The sequence below is a fragment of the Netta rufina genome (genome assembly GCF_964035555.1).
Source record: "Netta rufina genome assembly, chromosome: 7".
In the NCBI taxonomy this organism is placed as follows: Eukaryota; Metazoa; Chordata; class Aves; order Anseriformes; family Anatidae; genus Netta; species Netta rufina.
Window position 1 is genome coordinate 4,400,589 of NC_140130.1, and position 24,794 is coordinate 4,425,382.

The window sequence follows — 24,794 nt, forward strand, 5'->3', positions numbered from 1 at the left end:
ATATTTCTCAGAGTATATAAAAACCAGATTTTTTTTCAAAAACGTAGAAGAGGGAACAGTTACAAACCTCTCCCTCTTCTCCATTCCTAACTTAATAATGAACCACAAAAGTACAATAAAGAAAGGAAAGCCTTTTAGCAAGAGATCATGTAAATATTTAAATAGATTGTACTCTGGGGGAGGATAAAAAACAAACAGCTGTCCCTCCTGCCCAGCAGCACTCCTGACATGCCATTCTTGTCCAAGTATTTCTTGCATATTTGCGTAAGGTGAAAGGGAAGGATCTTTAACCCTTTTTCCCTTCAGGTTTCAGGGGTTTTTTTGTTTTGTTTTTTTTTTTGTTTTCCCCTGCAAAGTGAACTGCAGATCCAAGAGCAGGATTCAACAGACAAAGCCCTGAAACTTGCAAGCTTTTTGTTCATGGGGAATTTTCCCATCTATACTCTACTCAGACTGAATGCTTTGATCCCAATGGCAGCAGCAAGCATCCTTGTCTTCCTTCCACCCAGAGATTTCCAGTGCTTAGGATGCAAACAGCCCCACAGCACAGTCTGAAGGCTTGTACATGGAAGATGCAAAATACTAATACTGAATATTAATGCAGTCAGTTGCTACTCCTTCGGAAACAACTTCCCTGGGACAACTCCCAGAGCAAGGCATTGACAACAAGGAGGGTAAGAGAACCTGCATACAAAAATACCAAGATTACCCTCAGAAGATAAACTTTGTTTGAAAGAACCACGGCAAGAGAGACGGCACAGCTATGTGTATTCGCATGTTTTGGTTAGTGTTGCTCAGTGTACAAACAGTACAGAAAGTGAGGAAATCTCATATTTGTTCTCTGTACCCAACCACGAACAAAATGTTTCTATTCATTCCTAACACGTAATCAACAGTTCTGCTTGCTTAGAGTCAAGAGGGAAACTAACCTGGTTCAGCATAGCAGGAGGTTTGCCATCAACATGCAGAAGCCTGACACAGCCTTCTAAATAAAACAGGAATATCTGAAATGCAGCTTGTTCCCATAAAATTCATTAAATCTTTTCGTACCAGTTCTTCTCAACCAACTTCAATTGTTTTGCTTCCCAAGGACAGAGTACACATTTTTTAGGAAGCTCAAGGTACAACAGACCTCAAGTTAGTTCTGCATTTCATGCCCCATCCTTGGATGCTCATATACATAGAGCTGCAAGAACAGAAGAGGACCTGACCACTATCAGACTTCCCAATTCAGCGGCAACTGCTACAACATTACCATCATGTGTAAATGCTTGCAATATAAGGGTCAGCTTCAGGATCCTTGATTCATTTCCTTACCATTAGCTTCACAAAAACCTTTATACCATGCACCTGTCAGCCATAGGTTGTCTTCCTTATAACACCATCTTCGCATAAATAAGCGCCAAAATATCAACATCAAAGCTACACCTCTCCTTTTCATGCTTATAAATCTAAATCTTCCCTCAGTTTCAGTAACAAAAAGGAGTGCATACAAATTTGCAGAGAATAATGGAATTGTTGTGACTCCCATCTGGAACTGGGTTCTGAGACACACGTAAAGCACATGAAAAATGGTAAGTCTTTTTGGGGTTGTTAATACTTGAGAGAACCACATTTTTATCCCCTTATAAACACATATACCACATCTAAAGTCAGTTATCCATAAGCAATCCCTTTTGAAGCCAAAACCAAGTATCCACAATTTTAGCCAAAAGTATGTTATTTTTTTAAAAGCTGATATTAATGCATTTTGCAAAGGAGAAATTCTACCTGACTAATCCTGGCCTATAAACTTAGGACTGTTATGTAAATAGTTGGTGACATTAAGCTGTGGTATTAAAGAAAACCATTTAAATTTATATCCATGAAGTTTAGGTCAAGATTTATGTGCAGGTGGGCAACAAAACTGAAGTAGGTGCAATATATGCAACGTTTCTCATTTATGAAAAAAAGGGGGGTTTTGGAAAGCAAAAATGCACGCAGCACTTTACAGAGCTGTCTGAGCTTATTTTATTTCATAATTGTGGAAGAGAAGATAAACGTATGATACCTATCAGGGCCTAGACATCGCAGCAAGCCGGACAAGCAAACCCCCCCCCCCCCAGCCTCCCTTGGCTGCGGGCAGCCCCCGCCGCGCCCCCCGGCCCCGCGCCGCCATTTGGCGGGAGCGCGCCGCCGGCGGTCACGTGCCGGGCAAGCACCACGGCGCGCGGGGCGGGGGAGGAGGCGGGGGGGCGCCGCCCCGCCGCGCGAGGGCTGAGCGCCGCGAGCCCGTCACGTGCCGGCGGCCGCGCACGCCCCCCTCACCGTCACGTGACGCGGTTTGTTGTTGTTGCGGCCTCCGCGGGGCGGGTGCCCGCGTGGGCGGCGGCGCGGTCACGTGCCGGGGTTAAATCGCTCCCTCGGGGGGGGGGGGGGGGGGAGGGGGCTGTGGCGGCGGCGCTGCTGCGCGCTGCGCCGGGCGGGAGGGGGGCGGCGGCTGCTGCTGCTCCAAGATGGCGGACGGGGAGGCTCCGCTCCTCAGGGCCCGCGCCGCCGGCGGCGGCCCCGCGGCGGCGGCCCCGAGCGCCGAGCCCGCGCCCAAGCGCCAGCGCCTGGCCCCGGACGACGGCGGCTGCGGCCAGGGCGCGGCGCCCGCCCCGCGGCCCGAGCGGGGAGCGGGGCCGCCGCCCGCTGCCGCCGCCGCGCCCGGGGAGCCGGCGGGGGAGCGGGCGGGCGCCGGCGGCCGCGCCCGGGCGGAGGGCTCGGGGCTCGGCGGGGAGGCGGCGGCGGCCCGGGGCCGCGGCGGGGCGGACAATGGGGCCGGGCGGCGGGGCCTGGCCCGGGCGGAGCCGCCGCGGCAGCGGGGCCGGGGGGAGGGGGCGGAGGCGGCGCCCGGCGAGGACGCGGCGGAGGCGGCCGCTGGCTGCGGGCGGGGGCAGCGCTCCAACGGGGCGGCCGAGGCCCCGCAGCCCGGTGAGCACCCGGCCCTCCCCTCCCCTCCTCTTCCTCCCCTCCCCTTCCTTCCCTTCCTTCTCCCTCCCCTCCCCTCCCCTCCCGTCCCTTCCCCCGGCTGTGCGCGGTGCGGGGCGAGGCGGGGCCGTGCTGGGCGGGGGCGGCGCTGCTCGGCGGGGAGCTGCGGGGCGGCCGCGCCGAGGGTGGGAGGCAGCGCCCGGCCGGCCGGGGCACTGGCCTGTGCTGAGAGATGCTAAAGATCTGGTAACTCCTCGGAGATCTGGTAACTCCTCCGTGAAGCTCCAGAGCAAACTTCTCGGGGCCAAAGCTCTCCGACAGGGAACGGCGCCGCGTGCTGCGCCCGGAGCAGCCTCGCTGCTTAAAAACCTCCCTGGAACAGCGCGGGAGAGCCGATGGTGCCTTAGAAATGCCTGATGAGAAGCCCACTGCTCCACTTGCTAAAACTCTCAGACACGCTTTGCTTTCTGTTGGCTATTTCTAGCAAGATCCCTTTTTCCCTTTGAGGAGCCAGGTGAATCCATAGGGAGCGTTACGATTTGGGCTGTTACCTCAGGCTGTTTATCTGTCATGTTTCAGAAACACAAGACAGTGCGACCCGTATGTGATGAGTCTTTAACAATGTAGACTTTGATTCTATACACAGGAGACTTAAAGGTTGTTGCAGTATAACGTTACACTTACTGATGGGTACTGATCAACTTTTTTTCCTTCATAATCATCTTTGCATAAGATGTTCACTAACTCCGTGCATCATGAGACGGAAGTGAAATGCTGTAAATATATATAAAGAAATAAGAAATAGTAGTCAGAAGAGCACCTCTGTGCTCTTAGAGCAAGACAACAATAAAAAGCAAATTTCTGTCCTCTACCATTTTCCGTTCTAGTCAGAGTAATTTATACAATTTATGTGATAAAGGAAAACAGGACAACACAACCTCTGAATAAAATATGGTGGTGTCTTGCAGTGGCCTTTATTTAAGAGTGAAGTGAGGTAACCTAGCTAGTATACTGTAGGAATTTATTCAAGTAGAGGTCAAAAACTATTGTAGTGATTCTTTGCTTAGAGACTGACCGAAACTTGTTTTCATTTGTTCATAGATTTTCAGCAAATTAAGCTATACTTGATGTGTCTTTCTAATAGAAAAGGTTGTTAGAAAAGCTCAGTGGTCTCTATTGTATTGAACTACTCAGGTTAAAACTTGAATTTCTCCTTAAACATTGGGTTAGTGTTGCACGCTGTAAAACAAGTATCTCGTTCCCCTCTAGAGTTCTTACTCTTGACATATGATGAAGTTAGGTTGAGTTACTCTGGCTCAAGGCCACTAGCTGAGCGATGTACGCCAGACCAACTGCAAGGTAAAACGAATGATAAATTTAGTGAAGGTGGTTCAAGGTAGCACGTTTTCTGTCATAGCTGAAATAGCATAAAAACATGTCTGTGGTCAGCAAGACAAAATTCTGCACCTCAATTGTGTCCAATTGTATTTGTTTTTAAATTTGCTCTTATAACCTAGTTAATAACCTAGCTAAATATTGTTCTGTAAGTGGTGGTGCAATGATTTTTATTCCGTATTACTGTTGGAGAAAAGAATTTTAATTGCTGGAACATGCAAATAAACGTAGTGCCCAGCACTTTGTAGAATGAAAACCTCACTCGGGTCAACATCCAGCCCACTGAAGCCAGTATTAATATAGCAAATCTGGCATTCAACCCAAGGCTTGTTAGCAGATCTTTAACTTCTTTCAAAAAACAGTGTTTAAATGGTGAAATGGTTTGTAATTCATTGCAATCAACTTGAATAGCGTGCAGTTTCAGATTTTGTGATATATGAACTGCCGTTTGGCTCAAGTGTTGTAATATGTCATTGTGCTGTCTTGCAGATAACTTTCTTTTTAGTGATGAAATCATAGCCAATGGTTTTCACTCCTGTGATAGTGATGAAGATGACAGAGCCTCACATGCAAGTTCTAGTGATTGGACCCCAAGACCACGTATAGGTAGAAGCCTATATAATGTTCTTAGATCCTGTTTACTGTTGAACAGTTACTGAGTTCTTCCTAGTCTTCAAATGACTTACTCTGTTGCAAAAAAATAGCAATTACTGTTTTTCATCAGATTAGTTATTTCCTGTATCCTGTATGATACCTAAGGAACTTAAAAATGAACCTGAATTTGTATTTTGATTAAAATGTCACCTTTTTTCTGTAGAAATCCTGACATGATCCATGTTAAAGGCATAAATGCAAACTCATTGAATTGGAAAGTTGTTCGGAATATTTCTTGCTTACTTAGTATTATTCATACTTTAAGGATCAAGAAACACTTGTACAATTTTAGACTAATTATACTGTAGGGCCCACTGTCCTACGTAATACACGGACTAATAATTCTGAAACCGATGTCATCTGTTGCATAGGACCTTGGTAGAAAGCTTTTGCCTCATGCAGAGGTGAGAACTGCTCTGCTGGTGAGGTCACTGGTGACTCCTGTGGGACAGGGTGGCAACAAAATATTTTAATTAAAATCTGACCATACATTCTCTTTACTGATCCCATCATTACAGGATCAATGTTGGCACCTTGTGGTTAAACATGTATGATAGTTTTCTTAGTGTAGCTTAGTATTTATTTTTTCTTCTACTGCCTTGAGTGTTTTTGGAAAGACTGATGGCTGTAGGAGGTTGTGTCTGAAATGATTAGTGTTAGGTAACTAAAAGAACAATAAAACAAATCCATGGACTGGTGGGCCCATTTGTCTCAATGAAAGACAAAAAAGCATAAGCATGTTTGTTGTCTCTTCAACTAATTTCTGTGTATACACTGTGAAACTATGGAAAAACACCAATGAAGTCATGAAATAGAGATGTATTGTGAAAATCAAGTTGCCAAGTGAGTGCTTCTAAGAGCCATCAAGCTTGCTGTGAGCTGTGATTTTTACCTTGACTGATTTCCTAGGAAATGCTCCATGGATTAACACAAAATAATTATAAAACCCTAGCTAGGCTATCACTTCAGAATTTTGACGAATATGAACAGGGCATTAAATTTCATTAATAAAATGAAGTGGCAAGCATTAATCAATAGAGTGATGATCACAATCGCATCAAATACTTGGCTCAGTTCATTTCCATTTTGCTTTGTTTTTAAATTTTCTTAGGTCCTTACACTTTTGTTCAGCAACATCTCATGCTAGGTACAGACCCGCGAACAATTCTGAAAGACCTGCTGCCAGAAACAATCCCTCCACCAGAACTGGATGATATGACGCTGTGGCAAATTGTCATAAACATTCTTTCAGAACCACCAAAAAGAAAAAAGCGAAAAGATATCAATACTATTGATGATGCTGTGAAACTTTTACAAGAGTGCAAAAAAATAATGGTCTTGACGGGAGCTGGGGTATGTATTCCTGCAATGACAGTATGAGAATATATAGGGAGATGGTTAAATTCTTATCCAAAGCTTTACAGCATGCAGATCTGACACTGGCAATGCTGGTAATCAAAGAATTGTGCTAGATGGGAAGAGGAGATACAAGCTGACTGCTAGAATGATGCACACTGCAAGATTGGAGCTTAAATTGGAAATGACAAGATTTCTCTTCTTACAAGAAAATACTGTTAAACACTTAAACTCTTAAACAATTGCTTTCATGCAAACTAATTATGAAATAAAATTATATCTGCCTGTTCCAGAACATTTTCTATCCTAGTCTTTTTTTCATCTCAAACAAAGGTAATGACTTTCCTAATAAAGTCTCAGTGGATTTCTTAAAATGCCTGGTGGAGCTAGAGGGACTAGAAGAATAGGACTTGAAAAGGGAAGAAAAAAGGAGGGGGTTGGATTCTGCAAAGAGTTTGATTGGATTTCAGTAGACTGAATATTACTTTTTGTGCCACACTGTGATGGTAATAAGATTACTCACTGCTTCACTAAACAATGCCTGAACTGTTGTATATCTGCAGCTTTATACCTGTGTACCTGATCATGGTATGAAAACTGATCTTTTGCTTCTGTTGGTCATACACAGGGGGTGTGACACTTCAGAAAGATGATAATCCAACTCAGACCAGTTTTTCAGAAAAGCACTGTTATTTCTATTATCCATTCTTGCTCTTCCTATGATTGCTATCATACACCTGTTTCCCCTCCTCTTCCTATAGTATTCTGGGCTAGTGTGGGGCAATAAATTAGCCTTAGACTACTACAGTGCTTAGCTTAGTTTATCAGAAGCGTTTTATTCATCAAAAGCAGGAATCTATTCTGTTACTGCATTAGCATGTGTTAAAAAAAGTGAACCACCTTGTCCCAAGCTAAGTTAGCAGCTCAGTGATCAGTAAGACATATTTAATGTAACTCTTATGTTAAATTTTTGTGCACTTCTTACCTTCTTACAGGGCTTTCAGTACTAAAAGTTCTAGTGTCCTAATACTGCATGTATGGGTTGTACTAAAGTTTTCTGGGGGACCTGGTAATCAAACTTCGTGCTGTTTCTCCTGCTTGAGTTGAAAATTCGGTTAGTCAAAAAAAAAAAAAAAAAAAAAAAAAGGAAAAAAAAGATGCATGGAACTGAGGCTGGTTTTGTTGCTCATGTTTGTGAGCGCTGAGAATGCAGGGATGTGGCTTCCCAAATGCGTTGTATCACAGTAACTCTTTGTGTCCAATATGTAGTTTTGCTTATTGCAGAAATATATTTCAGGTGTCTGTGTCTTGTGGAATACCTGACTTTAGATCAAGAGATGGCATCTATGCACGCCTTGCTGTAGACTTCCCAGACCTTCCAGATCCTCAAGCAATGTTTGATATAGAATACTTCAGAAAGGATCCCAGGCCATTTTTTAAGTTTGCAAAGGTATGGTTTTCCAGCCGTTCTTTATCTTGGTCAGTAAAGACAAATAACAGTATTAGGATATATAATTCAGATTTTGAATTACTCTGTTAACAAAATGGTATCTTTGTCTTTTGTTAAAAAGATAGAATTTATTTTAATGAGACATCTCATTCAGTAGTGTGTTGATTCTTCTCTTGAGCAGTTCTTTGCAATCTATTGATTTTATATCCTCAGTGTTGCTTTAGTCATTGTATGCAACCATGTATTAGACTTACGGAAAAGACTTAGCAACTTTTTTTTAAAGCAAATTTCAACTGTTTCTGTTATAAGTTCACTGTGTGTACAACCATTCCAGTTGGTGTTTCTGATTTCAGGGAGGATAAATAAAAGCCTTAAATCCTCAATATTCCTAGCTGCTGTTACATTCACTTAAAAAAAAAAAAAAAAAAAAAAAAGAGAAATTTCTGGTCCACACATAAGTAAAACAGAAAAATAAATTTGCAGTGCTGTGGCATGCTGTTTCATGTCATAGAACTTACTCTTGTTTTATCACTGTATTTAAGGTTAGGAGGAGTAAAGCAGCTTCATGCACTGATGAGTTTGTTCTTGTTTCAGGTTTTGATGTTGTCACAAGGTTCTGTACATCTTAGGAAATTCAAGTCTTTTTACAGGGATTGTGTTAGTTTAAAAAAAAAAAAAATCTAAGGATGTAGCAGTTTACATAAAGATGATAGTGATAAACAGTTTAATTATAGATGCAGGGATTATCTCTCTGAGACAAGAAGGAAATATAGAAACTCTAGCTATTGAGAAACAAAAAAAAAATTGCTACAGGACCAGTAAGGACTGGTGAAAACCTATCACTGCTGATTGTGCTCACTTTCTCCTTCCTTTGCTCACAGTTAGTACTACTGCTCTGTTACTGATCCAGAGATTGGAAAAGAGAAACCAACGCATGCCTCAGTTGCTTGGTTTTCTCTGAACATCTCTTACCCAGATTCTAACACGTTTTGATGTTCATTAGTATATTCAGTACCTTGGCTTTTTAATATCAAAATAATTAAAAAAAAAAAAAAAAACAACCTTTGAAGTCTTCCTATATGCCCATTTACCAGAATGCTGTTGGCTACTATTTTTTTCCTGAAATAAGTTCTTATTTTCTGTCCTGTGGTTTAGCTAGATTATTGCTTCTTTATTCCATGAAATCTTTAAGTTCCTTTAACTCTAGAAGCAAAGAATGGCCAAATAGATTTGCAAGTTCGTGGCAAGTCAGCACTTCGGATATTAAAAAAAAAAAAATAAAATGAAACTATAGCAACTCTGCAAGCTATTTACCCTGCTAGAGCAATGGTTAATTTACTCAGCATATTTGGACTTGGAGATGAATTTGTTACTTTAGTACATATATTTTAAGGCACATTTATTGTACATGGGCTTTGCTCTATGTTTAGTGTACTTCCCAGTGTGCACTATCGTTTGCCTCATTCCCTTTGTCTTTGTATATCTGTGGCAAGAGGTCTGCCATTGATCACCGTACGTACGTGCATTTCTAATTCTCTAGTCAATCTCACTTTCCTTACCATTAGTGCTAAAAATTCATTTTAGTTCCTGCTTCCACTTTTTCAGTGCCTTCTGTCCTTTCACACTTTTCTAATTTCCCAGAACGACCCTTCCCTTTGGTTCCTGTGTATTTATTTGTATGGCTAGTGGTGGCAGAGCACATCTTGCTTGTTCAGACAAAGATACAGAAGCTCTTAAGACCACACAAATATCTGATAATTGTGTAGTAGCCTAGTTACAATCCAGGTGATACCACCATAAGCAATCAATGATCACTGCTGCAGTTTATGTACCAAGACCAATATAGCTTCAGCAACGTGAGTAACTTAAAATATTTTTGTGGAAAACAAATACTTTTGAAAAGCCTCTTTTGCTTGTTAATTGTTAGACTATATGGTAGCCAAAGCAGGGCTGTCACAAAGATAAATCAAACAGTCCACTGTTGTGCTAGAACTTGTGGTTCAGTTTTAAGTGCCTCCTGGTAAAGGCAGGCAGCAGCCTGCGCCTTGCTAACTTGCTGTATCGAGGCCTGCCTTTTCCAGGTGAGGCTCAGTGGTGAGAGTGATTGGAGAGCAGAGGGTCTGGAATCCAAGTTCCTCCTCTAAATAAGTGCTGCAGAACAACAGACAGTTGCTGCTGCTGATGTCCTCCTGGTCACACAGCAACTGGAGGAACTGCTCTGGGTGGTCCTCTCTAGGCAGAGGTTCCTAGTGGTTCCTTCATTTGGGTACCCACACTTCATTTTTCGTTTTGGCTGGCTCCTTGTTCACTGTGAGCAAGCATTCTATAAAAATGCACCCCTTTTTTGCAGTATGCTCCTTAAATGCCTTTTTACTCTGCCTTGAGCTCATGGAAAGGCTGAGCATCTCTCAGGGCCTTTGGAACTGCTCTGCTGAGCCATAAGGTTTTAATTGATGGCTGTTGTAATTGGCTAAATTTGCAAAGCTGCTCTGAGTACCACCTGCCTTCCACTTTATGTCCAATCTGTAGTTCTGTTGTCTGGGCATTAATTTCCTATGAACGGCTGCTGATACTGCTGATGAATAAAATCTGTTTATCCTAAACCAAAAGACTAGAATCCAAGTTGCTCATGCAATTTTTATCTGACTGCTGTTAAATCATGCATGTTTCTAATAGCAAACACTGAGGTTGCTTGACAAAAGGGAAAAACAACCTTCCTTTCTTATAGTTCTCAAAACCAAGACAGACCTAGACCTTGCTTTGTGCTGCACAAAGACCAGAATGCCAACTTCCACATGGAGCAATTCATCCTGGTACGACAAGAAGCTCAGCTTTTGAAAGAAGAGTTGGGTCTGAGAGAAATGGCAAAATGCAAAGGGGATGACTACAGAAAATACATAATTGCGGCTCCTACTGTTTAGGTCTGCGTAAATTGCTGCAGTTTTGTATTCATATACACTTTCTAATGTACTTTTTGAATTCCACAGGAAATCTATCCAGGACAATTCCAGCCATCTCTCTGTCACAAGTTCATAGCTTTGATGGATAAAGAAGGAAAACTACTTCGCAACTACACTCAGAACATAGACACATTGGAACAAGTTGCTGGAATCCAAAGGATAATTCAGTGTCATGGTTAGTGATGGTAGTTTCACTTAATTTTACATATATAAATGATGTTTACTGGTGAAAGTAACAAGGTAGTTGCTATTGGGATTGATATTTTTGCTTCCTTCAATTGACATCTATCAGGAACAAGTACTCTGCTTTTAAAATAGTTTAGTGTATTAGGTTAAATTATTACCAATAGAATAACAAAACACAATAACAAAGAGGTTGAGAAACATTTTCTTCAGACACATCAGACCGTAAAGCCCAATTTCATGTTTGTAGCCAACACTCTCGTATATTGCATTTTTTTTCATTAAATGCACTAAACTTTCCTGAATTTTAACTTTCCATTATAGCTTCAGGAAAAACTTAGAGTTCCTTGTAAGTGTTTCTTGGTATGTTCCACCAGGCTTCTTAAAATTCAACAGGAGAATGAATGGAAAATTGTGTCAGCAGGAAGACTAGGGACCAGACAAGGATGAGTTTAGCCAAGACACGTAGTCTATGTGTCTCTCTGCTACTTACAGGACTGTGTACTTCACAGGCTGAAAACGCAACTTTTTTTTTGTAAGTTAGCTCAAGTATTTTAAGCAGAGGTATTTCAAGCGGAAATACTATTTTCAGAAATAATGCTTGATAAATGGTTGTCCTTTTACATCAGTGAAGATCCACAAGCTTAGACCTTCCCTTTTATTATGTTTTTGGTGTTTCTTTATATTTACATATGAGAACAGTATGAAATTTGTTAGTGAGATGGAGTTTAGCTTAGAATACATTCCACTGAAACCTCAAGGTACCTTGTCACTTCAGTGACTTACCTTATGTATAAAATACTACAGATTAATCAGCTGTTGAACAGAACATCACGTTATTACACCTTCAGTGTCAAACATTCTCTAATTATGATGCCAAATTAAGTGGAATCTTTTAATTAGTTGCTTGATATGCTTTCCTTTTTGAAAAAACTGCAAATGTCAAGCTAAAAGGTCAAGGATCCATTTTTAAGCAAAGAAAACACTTTTTGGAGTGCGTGTATAGATCACTCAGATTTCAGCAAATAAATTGCTTAAAAGCAGCGTTGATGTTTGTAAGACCTGACCTAATGCTGGTATCGGCATTAGAACTGGAACTGAAGAGATTAACTGCTAGGTTAACAGTAGGCTAACTCCTGATCTCAAAGTAAGACTACAGGGAGCTGTTGTAGTCAGTTCATGCTCCTTGCAAGAAGGAGAGAGAATGAAATGTTGGAGGATGCATTTCCAACAGTGGTAACAGCTAGAGGGAAGGGATAGTTGGTTCTGCCTGAACAAGACCCACTTGTTACTGTTCTCACAGTATCCAAAGTAAAATCTAGAGAAAGTTATATGCTGTTCTTCTCTGTCTCAGCTGTCAGCAGTTCAGGGATGCCAGCCTGGTACTAGAGATCAAAAATTTACCCATTAACTGTGACTGGCTCTTAGAGAGTCTAATTCAACCTTTTCCAGGGAGCAAACTCACTTGGCTTCCTTATCTACAAGGTTTAGCTCAGTGCCAGATCTGTCAGTTTGCTTTATTCATAGTAAATGTGATGCTCTGTCCTGGTGACCAAAGAGCATACCATAGAATCCAGCTCACGGAATAACCCAAATCTAATGTAAGTTTCCATACGTACTCAGTGTATCATGCATTTTATTTTGGTTATCATTCCTTGTTAGGTATCTATCATGAATTTCTGGTGTGGTTGTGTTTTTGCACATCACTGACACATTCAAACTTTCCACTTTTTCAGTTGCATGCTACAGTAATCAGATTTCAGACCAGCTTTAGTGTATATCCTGTAACAGTAGAAAAAATGCTGTGGACTTTGAGAATCTGCAGCTTTTGGAAAGTAGCACTGGTGGTTTTGAGTCTATCAAGCTTTATCTGACTTACAGTTATGCTGCTCAGTAATAAATGCTAGTTGACTAATGGTAGTGGCAAAAAAGAAACTGAAGTTCTGTTGTTTAAGCGTTTGTACTTGTATCTTTATTGTTTTTGTCTCTCTGTGAGAGCTTGAAATTAATCATGAGTGTACCAATGGCAAGGAACCTTGGAATGGCTTGGGGAGTTTACATATGAACACTTCAACATATTTCATGCCACAGAACTACAGCAAAGCGCTAGTATGAGAACTGCTGTATCTTACATGTAGTTCGTGAATCTAAAATGCCTTTTGCATTCAACCAACACATCTGGAATTAGATCATACTCCTTACCATTGCTGTAGCTGAATGATAGAGGATGTGGGGCAGCCTAACTTCTTGCTCTTGTCCCTTTGACAGTGGAAAAAAAATCAAAAAATAGTGTTGGAAGTAGGTGCTAACAGATGCCTCGGAGCATCTGCTAGTCTGACAGATGTGTCTGTGACATACCATATGAGGAGCAAGTAATGTCTAGTCTTGAGCATCTGTTCTTAGCTGTTTCCAGGTTTTTAGCTGTTCCCACCTTCTGCGCATACTTGACACTTCCAATATCTTAATTATTACCTTTTTTAAAGTTTCCTTTAGAAGAGACTTTTCCGCCACCTTTTAAGTTACTCCGTCGCAGTGGGAGAGCAGGGCTTTCTTCTTGCCCTTTATTGCCATTAGGAATTAGAGATCTAGACTCTAAATGCTTGCACAGTTTGGAGGAACGATGCAGTATTATTTGTTATCATGCATGCGGGATATCCTACTGCTAAACCAGACTTGCTCCTGACTAACATCTGGAAGAACTACCTTCTAGTATCACAGGCATCTTTCTCTTAAGTTATTTTTTAATGACTTTTTTTGTCTTTATTTAGCACTGCAATATAATAGCCTTTGTGTCATAACATCATCGGCAAAAAGACTGAACCTGAATTACTGAATATTCCTTACTTTTACCATATGGGTTTTTTCCTTTAGGTTCCTTTGCAACAGCTTCCTGCCTGATCTGTAAATACAGAGTTGACTGTGAAGTTGTTCGAGGAGATATTTTCAATCAGGTAAAAACTTAAAAGTCACTGCAGCTTTCTAATAAGTAACTCTTAAAACATACAAAAAATTGATTGCTTAAAAGATCTGCATTTGTTTTTAAAAGACTCATGACTTAAAAGCATCTTCCCGTGTATTTTGTATGTTCCTATCTGTATTTTAGCATTTGCTCTAGTATTTAAAAATATACTCAATTACTACACTGCAAAGTGAGGTATTGGGAAAAAGGCAGAACAAAACCATAGTCCATTTCTAATGGTGACTCTGAGAAAAGTAGAGCTTAAAATGGTAAGTAGGAAGTTTGATTTATACCTGTGTTATGCTAATCTGAACTCTTATCACACTGAGAAAGTATTCTTAGCTATTTATAACATCAGTTGCTCTTAGAGCATTTACGTACATTAAAAGTGTGTTTAAATTGTAGATGATGCATGGAGAAATTGCGCAGTATAAAGCAGCCTCTGACCAGAGAGAAGGATATGAAATGTCTGATGTGTACTTTCTAGGACTTGTGAACTGTTTTGTATTCCCAGCTCCCCACATCTGGGTGTGAAGTGCTCCAGAGCCAAGTCAGGAGTTAGTTCTGCTCTGTCAGACTAGAATAAGCTTTGGCTTGGTTGGACCCTCTTTGCTTTCATTCCCTATCTTTTGAAGGAACAGAGATAATGATCAAAAAGATCCTGTTTATATAAGTGGAATGAGACTTTGTTGTGGGTTGATGGAGTCCACAGTTGCAATTTTAAATGAGAAACATGAAGAGAACATCTTTCAAGTACTGCATTTGAAACAGAACTCAATGAGAGCGTTTAGAAATGCCAACCTCATAAGACTTAGGCTTTGTAGCATTGAAATATTGGATGTTTGAAATGTGGTTTACTTTGCTATTAACCTTATTTCTGAGAGTTTTCTTACAGATGCTTGCTACTCCTTTACCTCAAAGCCAGTTGGTTGGGGTTTGGGCTTTGTTTCTTGTTTTCCTTCTGAACAACTCTTCCTAAGCATGTTGTAGTTTATTGTTTTGATCAGTGGTCAGGACTCCTTCTCCTAACAAGGCTTGAATCATTGTACTTTTATATGTGGAACTGAACTTCTGCCCTGATGGCTTGTGGCCAGCAGAGGAAGTATGGGGAAGGGGATAGAAGCCCGTAGCAATACTTGCGAACAGTGAGAACAACGAGGGCTTTGAATTCGAAGAACAAGACTGAAGAAACCTCTGACATGCAATCTGTCAGCCCTGCTCTTACAGTACGGTTGCTGGGTATCTCAGTCAGAGGGAAGCCCTGGCTGTTACTGTGCAGAACAGTAATTTCGTATGGTTGTTGCTGAATATAATTTCACACAACAAGAAATAGAGCTATTGAAAGAAAAAAACATCCTTCTTTATGCCTTCAGAACAATTGTTTTATTTCCCATCATCTCTATTTCATAGTTTCCACTTCCCAAACTGGTGCTGTGCGGTTTCTTTTTATGTTACCTCTCCAGAATACAGAATTTGGTTCCTTAGATATTTAAAGAAATCTGTTCTATATGCACAAAACAAACCATTGTCCGTTTCAACAGCTCTGTTTCTCTAACAAGCTCTCCCCATCACAAAATGGTTTTGCAACTTCAGTCCTAGTATTGAGTCCACTTTCTATTCTAGGCTGTCCTTCACTACCTGGAAGTTCAGTTATATGTGGCCCCAGGTCATTTTCCATTAAAAAAAATTATCTTTCCTTTCCTCTGGTCCTTCCCCTTAGAGTCCTAAGTGTTTTACAAGAAATTATCTAGCATCTTTCTGTCAGGATTTCCTTTCCACATATTAGAGGCTGATAATTAAGAACATCTGGTTATAAAACTACCCATTTCGTGCTGCTGCTCCTCATTCTTTGGCCAGTTCAAATGGAATGCCCTAGTTCCCTGCAGCGTGATTCTTTTTCTAGGTTGCTGTATACAACCATCCTTCTGGATAAGAAGCAGCAGCCATTATAAATCACACAGGAAAAAAAAAAAAAACAACTTGATAGTAATTTTCTGTTACTTCCAAAAATACGAATTTCACTTTGCTTTTGACGATTTTAGGCAACTTCAGGAAATAGCAAAAGCATCTCAGATTTAGGAAGGACCATGAAAACATGCAACTGGCCTTGGATGTTCTTAAACCAAGATAATCTTTACTTTTGTTTTTGATATACTGATAACATCAATAGCCCATGAGGAATTCCAGTTCTCTGTGGTTAGACGAGTACAACAGCAGAGGTGGTGGGGCTCTGGGGAAGTGCTGCCTCTGGAGGGAAAGAGAATCCTAGGCAACTGAGTGGCCAGTTATCTAGCCTTAACTTCTTGGTATCAATTTCAGCTCTTGGAATAGATCTCCCCCTTACTGACGACCTTTCTGAGGATTAGCAGAGAAGATGGTGAGTAGTGTAGTGTTGAAACATATTTATGGGCCCCTTACAGTAACTCAAACATCTTGGATAGGGACATCAGTTGCTCTACAGAGATCCGTTAAACAATGTCATTAGAATTCCTGCAGGAGAGGTTGGGGTCGATTACTATCGCTTGGTCTTTTTAGCCAAATTAGAAGTTAGAGATCTTCATTTCATCTTCCTCCTAATACAGAGTAAATATATTTCCTTAATCTTGCAATTTAAAATGCAAAGAAGGCATTACTACTTTCAACAGATGAAACAGCAGGGTAAACAGTTTCAGAGAAGCTTGTGTGCTATTCGCTGTCTTTTGAATACGTAGAGATCCAAGGAAAAAAATCTCAAGATTCATCCTGTCCATCTTCTGTGTTTTGGCAATTTTTTAAGTTGGCTTCCCTTTAGCATGTGGATTAATATTTTTAGCTTGGAGGAGGTGATGGTTTTCTCTATACTGCTTCCTAGTTCTTGTGCTACAGTGCTTCTTACACATCTCTCATACAAAGTTTTCCTCGAAGAAGGATTAGATACTTCAAAGACTTGAACCTTGGGAAAGGTCCTTTGATTAGGTCCTTTAGCCTTGCAAGCTAAAGGTCCTTCCTACAGAGGAAGGCCTTTAGCTTGCAGTGCTTTCTCATGTGGAAAACATTGTCTTTTGCTACACTGCAGACATCAATAAATTGGTTCTTTGGTTTAAACAGTTATGTATTGTCTTTTTCTGTACATAGCCTGTTTACAAGAAGGAGTTGTGTTTAAATGTCTTCTTTGATGTATCTTTCATGTGTTGTTCTATTACAATAGATAGTACACATCTCTTTACACCTTTACAAAGCACTAATTTGCTTGTGAAGACTGCTATAAGATTACAGCTCCTTAGATTTATTTTGGGATATTGTACTTGTTAAGAGTATAGCTAAGAGAACTTTCCTATTTGAAAGAACAATTGTTCAGTAATAAGTTCTGCCTGTATATACTTGCATCACTCACCTTTTTGCTTCTTCTCCCTGAAAGAGTCCTAGGAAAGAGTTGAAAGTGGCCAGAAAACCCTCTGGTTTCAAGAGGGGAAAGGGAACCTGCTTCTCCACCAACATAACTCCCCACTACCTCCTCTGCTCCATTTCTGGAGGAATTGGAGAAGCTTAAAATGGAGACCAAAAGTTCTGCTCCATGTTCTTGTACTGTATGCTTTTTGCTAGCCATCTGCCACAGTGCCATGTTGCTTTATGCATGTAACATTCTCCTTTTGGAGGAGAAAAGGAAGTAGAGAGGTGAAGCTGTACAGTATACTGTTTGATTAGGAAGGGTTTTGTATCAGACTGTGTAATGGAAACTGATAGTGAAATCAAAGCTTTTTTTCAGATTAACCCAAGAGAAATATATTCCTATCCAGTAGGAGGTTATTAGACTTTGGTGTTGAGCGTGACTTCTAGACTTTGGCTTAGTTAGATAAGAACTGTGGTGCAGTTTCATGGTTTCTCCATTTTGAATGAAAAGGACTCCGTCTTTATTCCTGCCTTAGTTCCATTTCTGTGTCCATTTGCTGCAGACTAGGCTAAGAAATGTACTTATCTGTACATCCACAGGAAAATAAAATCAGGAAATATCACTGAAACATCCTTGTCTTTTGCCAAAATAAGTCACCTTGATTTGCCCAAATCTAATGTTTTCAAGGTCACAGCCACAGTGGTAATCTAAGCTGTTCTACTGCAGGTTGTTCCTAGATGTCCCAGATGTCCACCTGATGAACCGCTTGCCATTATGAAACCAGACATAGTGTTCTTTGGAGAGAATTTACCTGAGCAGTTCCATCGCGCCATGAAGTATGACAAAAATGAAGTTGATCTCCTCATTGTCATTGGGTCTTCACTGAAAGTAAGACCAGTAGCATTGATTCCAAGTAAGTAACTATCTCTGGTAATTTCTTCTAAAATTTGATTCAAAGTTGAATTCTCAGTTAAGAGCTCTAAGAATGGCTTGGGGCTTGATTCGGTGAAGAAACTAGGTTAAGTATTTAGTTTTCTACTAGGAATGTAAAGCTGAAATGCAAAATGGACAAAGTAACAAAGTCTAAGTGCTTTCTCTATGCTCAAAGCACAATATGGATGTGAAGGTAATGAAATTATAATCCAAAAAGCTACTTGTTTAGAATTTGATTACTTTGTTCTAAGATGAATTAATTTCTCTCCCAGCTCACACTATCTGTTCAGAATTACTTTAAAGGCAGTACTTTACACTGGTTACTTATTTGCCTACTGAATGCAAGATTACTCATACTGAACAAACTCTCCCAGTGCAAGCCTGAGAAGGGCATGTGCTGACCCCCTCCTGTTAACTAGGAACAGCGCCACATCCATGGCTTTTGTGGTAACACCCTCAGACTGATGGGAAGGGCATAGACTAGAAAGTCAGGATCCACTACACAAACCATTGCTCCATCCATGTCTTAGGACTGGATTCATTAGTTGATTATCTGAGGAATTAATACTGGGTTACTAGCCTGGTGGGTTTGGGAGCCCTGACTGTCAGAAATGGGTTGAGCAACCCCATACAGCACAAGCTGTATTTGTAAATATTTTTCCCTAATTAAGGGAATGCCAGTTACCATCAGTATATTCTTTGTGTACACTTAAGTACATCAAATGAATGCACAGGATATCTGCAATCCATCTAAGACGTTATAGTATTAACTTTAATAATATTTTTAACACTCAACCAACCATAGCTTAGTTGGAGTAGAAAAACACCTTTTACTGGGGAAAAGAAGTGTGTGGGGGGAGAGAATCTAGTTGGGCTACAGTAAGCATAACCAAAACAGCAGCTTGAGGTGTTAAGTTTTAAGACTTGATTGTACTCTTCCAGATCTGTCTGTTTTGGTCTCATTGCAAGTGAATGCATGAAAACAACTCAAGAAATCAAATTTCCTAACTAGATCTCTGGTAAAAGTCAAGCTGAAATGACTACCTTGAAATTATCAAACGACTACCTTTAAATTATCTTTCCTATGTACAGGTTCCATCCCCCATGAAGTGCCTCAAATCTTAATAAATAGGGAACCTTTGCCTCATCTACACTTTGATGTGGAGCTTCTGGGAGACTGTGATGTTATTATCAATGAATTATGTCAAAGGCTAGGTAGCGAATATACAAAACTTTGCTACAATTCAGTAAAACTTTCAGAAATAACAGAAAAGCCTCCACGACCGCACAAGGAGCTTGAAATGCACTCATCTGAGCTACCACCTACCCCTTTAAACATTTCAGAAGACTCTAGTTCACCAGAACAAATGACTCCACCAGATTCTGTGGTGGTGTCCTCGGAACAGCCAGCTGAATGTAAGGTAGAGAACTGTGATCCTGCCTCAGAAATTCAAACGAGCTGCACAGAGGAAAAGCTTCAGGACACACAGACATCCTCTGAAAACCCTGAAAATGCTACTAGTGAATTAATGAACTCTGAAACAATGAAGGAAAATGGAACCACCAACGGAGAAAACAAAGAAAAAGAAATATTGAAGAAGTGCTGGGTAAACAGACCTGCAAAAGAACAGATTAGCAAAAGGCTGGATGGTGAGTAACTTATTTCAGTATTCCGCAGATTGTGACTTTAATTGTTTATTCTAGACTTACTTTGAAGCAATAAATAAGTTGCCCTTGAGGGAATCAGTGTTCTCTGTGGTTATTTGTGCTCAGACAAGTGTCTACCTACCTTTTTCTGCGTTATGGAGTTTCTTCTTTTTGAGAAGTCAATAGGAGCATTTTTTGTAATTTAGAGTATTTTTTTTTAATCTGTGATTACTAGAAAGATCAGAGGTTAGGAGATTGAAGCTCAGTATCAAATCAGCGCTTCTTACATTTCCAAATGCACTTGCAGAAAAATAAGATGGATCCTGGGCTTTTAAGATAGTGGGCACAATACATCAGTCTTCAGTCTGGTAGCTGTCTCGTAGGACTGACTGATGAAGCTGTGGTAAGATTTGAAAAGCAAATTGCACAGTTGGATTTTGAAGCGATATTTGAAGATACTTGCCAAGGAAGCCTTTCAGTAGGCAGTCTGTTAACTGATGTAAACAAGTAATCACATCAGAAACGCGGTACAGATGGAGAACCAGGAATTGCACTTTCCTAAAGCAACTGTTTAAACTTTGTCAAATACTCCGTACAGTGGGTTCCAATTTTGTGTTACAACTAATGGCAATCTAGCTGTGAACACACGTACCACTGAAAAGCACTGCTAAATTACAGTTTAAATACTGTTTTGTGTCAGAGGGAGTGGGGAGAAGAAATACCAAGCTTTCCAGTGAAGCATGTTACATGCTGTTCCTAATGAGACATTGAAATAAATGGATTTCTAATGTAGCCTTATTTGTCAGATAAGCTTGACTTTTGAAAATACATCTATGCAGGTAACCAAATATCTGCAAGATCTTGTATGAGTAACTTACTTTAGCTTTCTACTTCTCCAGGGCAGCCTGCTATAGCTGCCCCTGCTTGAGCAGAGGGGTTGGATCAGGTGACCTCCAGAGGTCGCCTTCCAACCTCAACCAGTCCGTGATTCTGTGATACTGACTTCTTAAATTCTGTTTCAGGTACTCAGTATCTATTTTTACCACCAAATCGCTATATTTTCCATGGTGCTGAGGTATACTCAGATTCTGAAGATGATATCATGTCTTCTAGCTCTTGTGGGAGTAGTAGCGAAAGTGGCTCATGTCGTAGTCAGAGCTTAGATGTGGAAGATGAGAGTGAGATTGAAGAGTTTTACAATGGCATAGAGGATGAGGATGCTCCAGAAAGGGAAGAAGAAGCTGGATTTGGGGAAGATGGAGTTGAACAAGATGCAGTTGATGAATCAGCTTATACAAATGAAGCTGCAAAGAATGATCCAACAAGCAACAAATTGTAAAGCGATCACTGACTGGTTACAGGAACTTTCCACCAGCATTAGGAGCTTTGGCATGTCAGGATGAATGTTTACGTCTGAATTTAGAGCAACAAAACCATAAGGATGTAGTGTTTATAAACAACTAAAACAGATTTTCATGCTTAGTTTTTTACCTTTTTCAATAAAATTCTATTACTGCACACTCAACACTAACTCATCTTTTTTTTTTTTTAAAAGGTACTAGGAATATCTAAACAATTGTCACTATGTTCACTTTTAAGTCAGCTGTCTGATCAGGCATCCATGTATATAATACATATTTTTGCTTAATGAATTTCAGCTTGTATTATTTTTAAACAGTTTTGAAAAAGCCATTGGAATGTTAAACTAATATAAAGGGAACAGCTAATTTAGACCAAAGAATGGTATTTTCACACCTCTTGCTTTGTAACAGTTTGGTTTATTTAAAACCTTCTTATGCTTCTGCTAAATTTTTCAGTCTTGCATAGTCTGTCATTAAACACTGGCATTTTCTAAGACCTACTGTGGCAGCTAATTTTTTGCTTCAACAGTTACTTTGTATGTTTGAGACATACTTAAATGTGAGTAGATAGTTAAAAATGGAAACAAAACAGTAAGCACTTGAAAAATCCTGCTCTGTTTTTTAGACTGATCAAGAAGTGCTGTGAAAATGCTTAAGTTATTGAGTTTAATACTTCCTGTGGACATGAAGCAATGTTGACATTGGCTCCTTAGCAATTATAATACTGGAATACTGGTATTTTAAACAAAATGGATCCCCTACGGTAGAAGTTTTTCAGGTTGTATACAGAAAGTCAAATATAGTGCAGCTTGCATTAAAAATAGTATTTGATAAATTGCCAAGGCTCTGTAACATGGAAGCTTGGCTGAGTACAGAATAGTGTTCCTACCAGCGTGTGAAAAGGTGCAAAAACCAAATCTTTCTGTAATACTTAAAGCTGTAACAGAATCAGGAAAAACTAGCTCAAATAGTGAGCGGTTCTGCTTACACCGCTGAGTAGATAAAATACAGATGAACAACCTAACCTGGAAGCATGCTGTTTTGAGATCATGTCTCAGGTTAGGAAAATCGTATTTCCACCTGCTAGCTCCACTCGCATCTTAAAAGCAAAGCGGCTACTCCAATTATTACACTGCATCTTCAAGTGCTAGGCTGCCTTAAAACTGGATGTTGCAAATTTTCAAGTGCAGATTGTTTCCAAGCCTTTAGAATAATTTTGTAGAAATTGCACAGTGCAGTAGTAAGTGAAACAGCATTTTTATATAAACCACTTTTTCAACATTGGCCCCAATGATCTCTACGATGTAGATTATTCATATACTTTGCTTTAATATTTATTATTACATTTTGGAAGATGTATAGTAGCTGTTCTTTGAACGTGAGATACATCAGAAAATAAGTATTTAAGAACAGCCTTCTGTATTCATCTAAAAATGTTGGCATGTTGTCTCATTGTCCAAATTTAATACAGCTCTTATTTGCCTACACTAAAGAATGCAATATGTTTAGTTTTCACTTGCATGTCACAATGTATTAGTTTGTGCTATAGGAGATATTTTAAATTGAAATACTTTGTTTTAAATTATTTTTACAGTGAGGATTGTTTTCTGCTCTTTTATATTGTATATAGTGTCTTTTATGTAATCTACTGGCATATGTTTTGTAGAAGACTGTTTAAAATAACTGGCTATCTTCCTGCAACTTTTGAAATACAAAACCAGTGTTTTATACTCGTACACTCTGTTCTAAAGTCTATTAAAATCGTCATTTGATTTCTGGTTTCTGTTAATTTCTAGTTAGATCCTAAAAAATCAACAAAAGATGCCCTATGAAGTCTTAAGGTATATCCTAGATAATGTATTATATAGTAAATTGCTTTTTCCATCTGACCCCCTGGGGAGAAAAAAAAAGGCTGAACTAAGCTAGGCTGCACTGTCCTCAGTAAAATGACATCCTGGACCACAATGCCATTTCATCCTTTAGGAAACAACTTCTCTCCTTTCAAGCCCCATGCTACATGTAGATGTATTCACTGAACAATAGTATTTATTCCTGTACCTCCCTCTTTCCCTTCTTTACCCAGCCCAGAGCTTCTTTGATTTGGGGACTTGATACTTCCACCCCAACCTTCAACAGTGTCAGCCAGGAGCAGCTTTATGTAAGAAACCTGCAGCACACAGGATTTCAGGGCATATTTTACTGGTTAACCGTATCACTCTTTACCTCTGTACTTTTCAACCAGCAGCCCTCATTTTATATATATATACACACATAAATAAAATATACATATATAAAATAGATATATAGGCCAGAAAAATCAAACACGCACCTGAACTGAAATACTACAAATGAAGCGTTTTTCTCACAGTTAACATATCCTTAACAGCTTCACTTTCAAAGGACTTGAAAACATTTTTCCTCCAGAATAAAATAGCTTCCTTCCCTTTTTTTCTACATTCAGATAAGTAAGTTTCCTTTTTGCTCTTCCTTGGATCTTTGCCTCTATTATCTGAACAGAAGAAAAACCCCAGACTAGAATGTGTCACCTCATTCCTCTATTTCACATGCTATCCTTTCCCTGCAGTGAAGACATCTTTGAATGCTGTGTAATACAAACGATGAGGTGAATGATGGGGATGAGCAACCATTTGTTATCATGGCTCATTGTTATCTGTAAGTATTCAGCACCTTACCCAAAATTCATTTGGAAGCATGGAAGGAGGTGTTCAGTTCCAGTTATAATTTGCTGAATCTCAAAAAAAAAGCGGTTCCTTCTTTTTCTCCGAATTTGCATTACTAACCTGTGAAAGCATCTTTGTCCCTGTAGCATTTATACTAAACAGGTGTACAAGAGAAAAAGCAAGGTACATGCATTTCTTTAATGCTATAAAGCCACCCCCTAACCCACCTTCAGCTGCCTTTGATGTATTAGATACAATCATCATTGTATTAGATACAAAAAGTATTTCAGGTGATATAAAAGCTGTCAAGTATTTTAAAAGTCTGCAATATTTTTTTCCTAAATAGCATTCATGAATTCCATAATGGTCTATCCTGAATCGAGTAGATTTTAACTTTTTTTTTTCCTTTTATCAAAAATATTTAATGCTTATTAAAGGAATGACAGTAAAGTACCAAATAGCATCAAATTGGGAAGGGCTGTAAGTACACAGAATTTGAATGAAACCAGCACTCAATAAAACTGAGAAATTGAAATTGAGTAAACGGAAGATACAGTTCGGTATGTGAGGTTCAATATCTATGGCTAAATACTGAAAACAGCCAAGTCTAAAGGCAGCTGTAATGATAGACTTACCTACAGAGTGATGAGATTAAAATCCAGAGCAGAATTCCAGGCTAAAATAACTGGTCATACCTACGTAGTAGAGGGTTTTGAAAAAGCTATCTCTAATCAAAAGAAGGTCACAGAGTCACACTAGCATCCTTCAAATAGTCAGTGTGCTTTTGCACTTTAAAAAAGACACATGGGCTGCCAGGACTTACCAGGAAATGTAATAAGTAATGACATAGAAAGAGGAAAGAACTATTTACTCTCACAATGTAAGGCCCAGAG

The 24,794-nt window shown here is 39.8% G+C and overlaps 1 protein-coding gene across 1 annotated transcript; it reads left to right on the top strand.

The window, feature by feature from the left end:
* Positions 1-2,495: 2,495 nt before the first annotated feature.
* On the top strand, positions 2,496-22,956 carry SIRT1 (sirtuin 1; the record flags this gene model as incomplete). The annotated part of the gene is made up of 9 exons (XM_084290146.1): positions 2,496-2,955; positions 4,837-4,953; positions 6,113-6,354; positions 7,655-7,807; positions 10,795-10,942; positions 13,822-13,901; positions 18,006-18,192; positions 19,305-19,862; positions 20,882-22,956. 9 exons carry the CDS (start codon positions 2,496-2,498, stop codon positions 21,196-21,198), a joined length of 2,262 nt encoding a protein of 753 aa, XP_084146272.1. The 3' UTR covers positions 21,199-22,956.
* Positions 22,957-24,794: the final 1,838 nt, after the last annotated feature.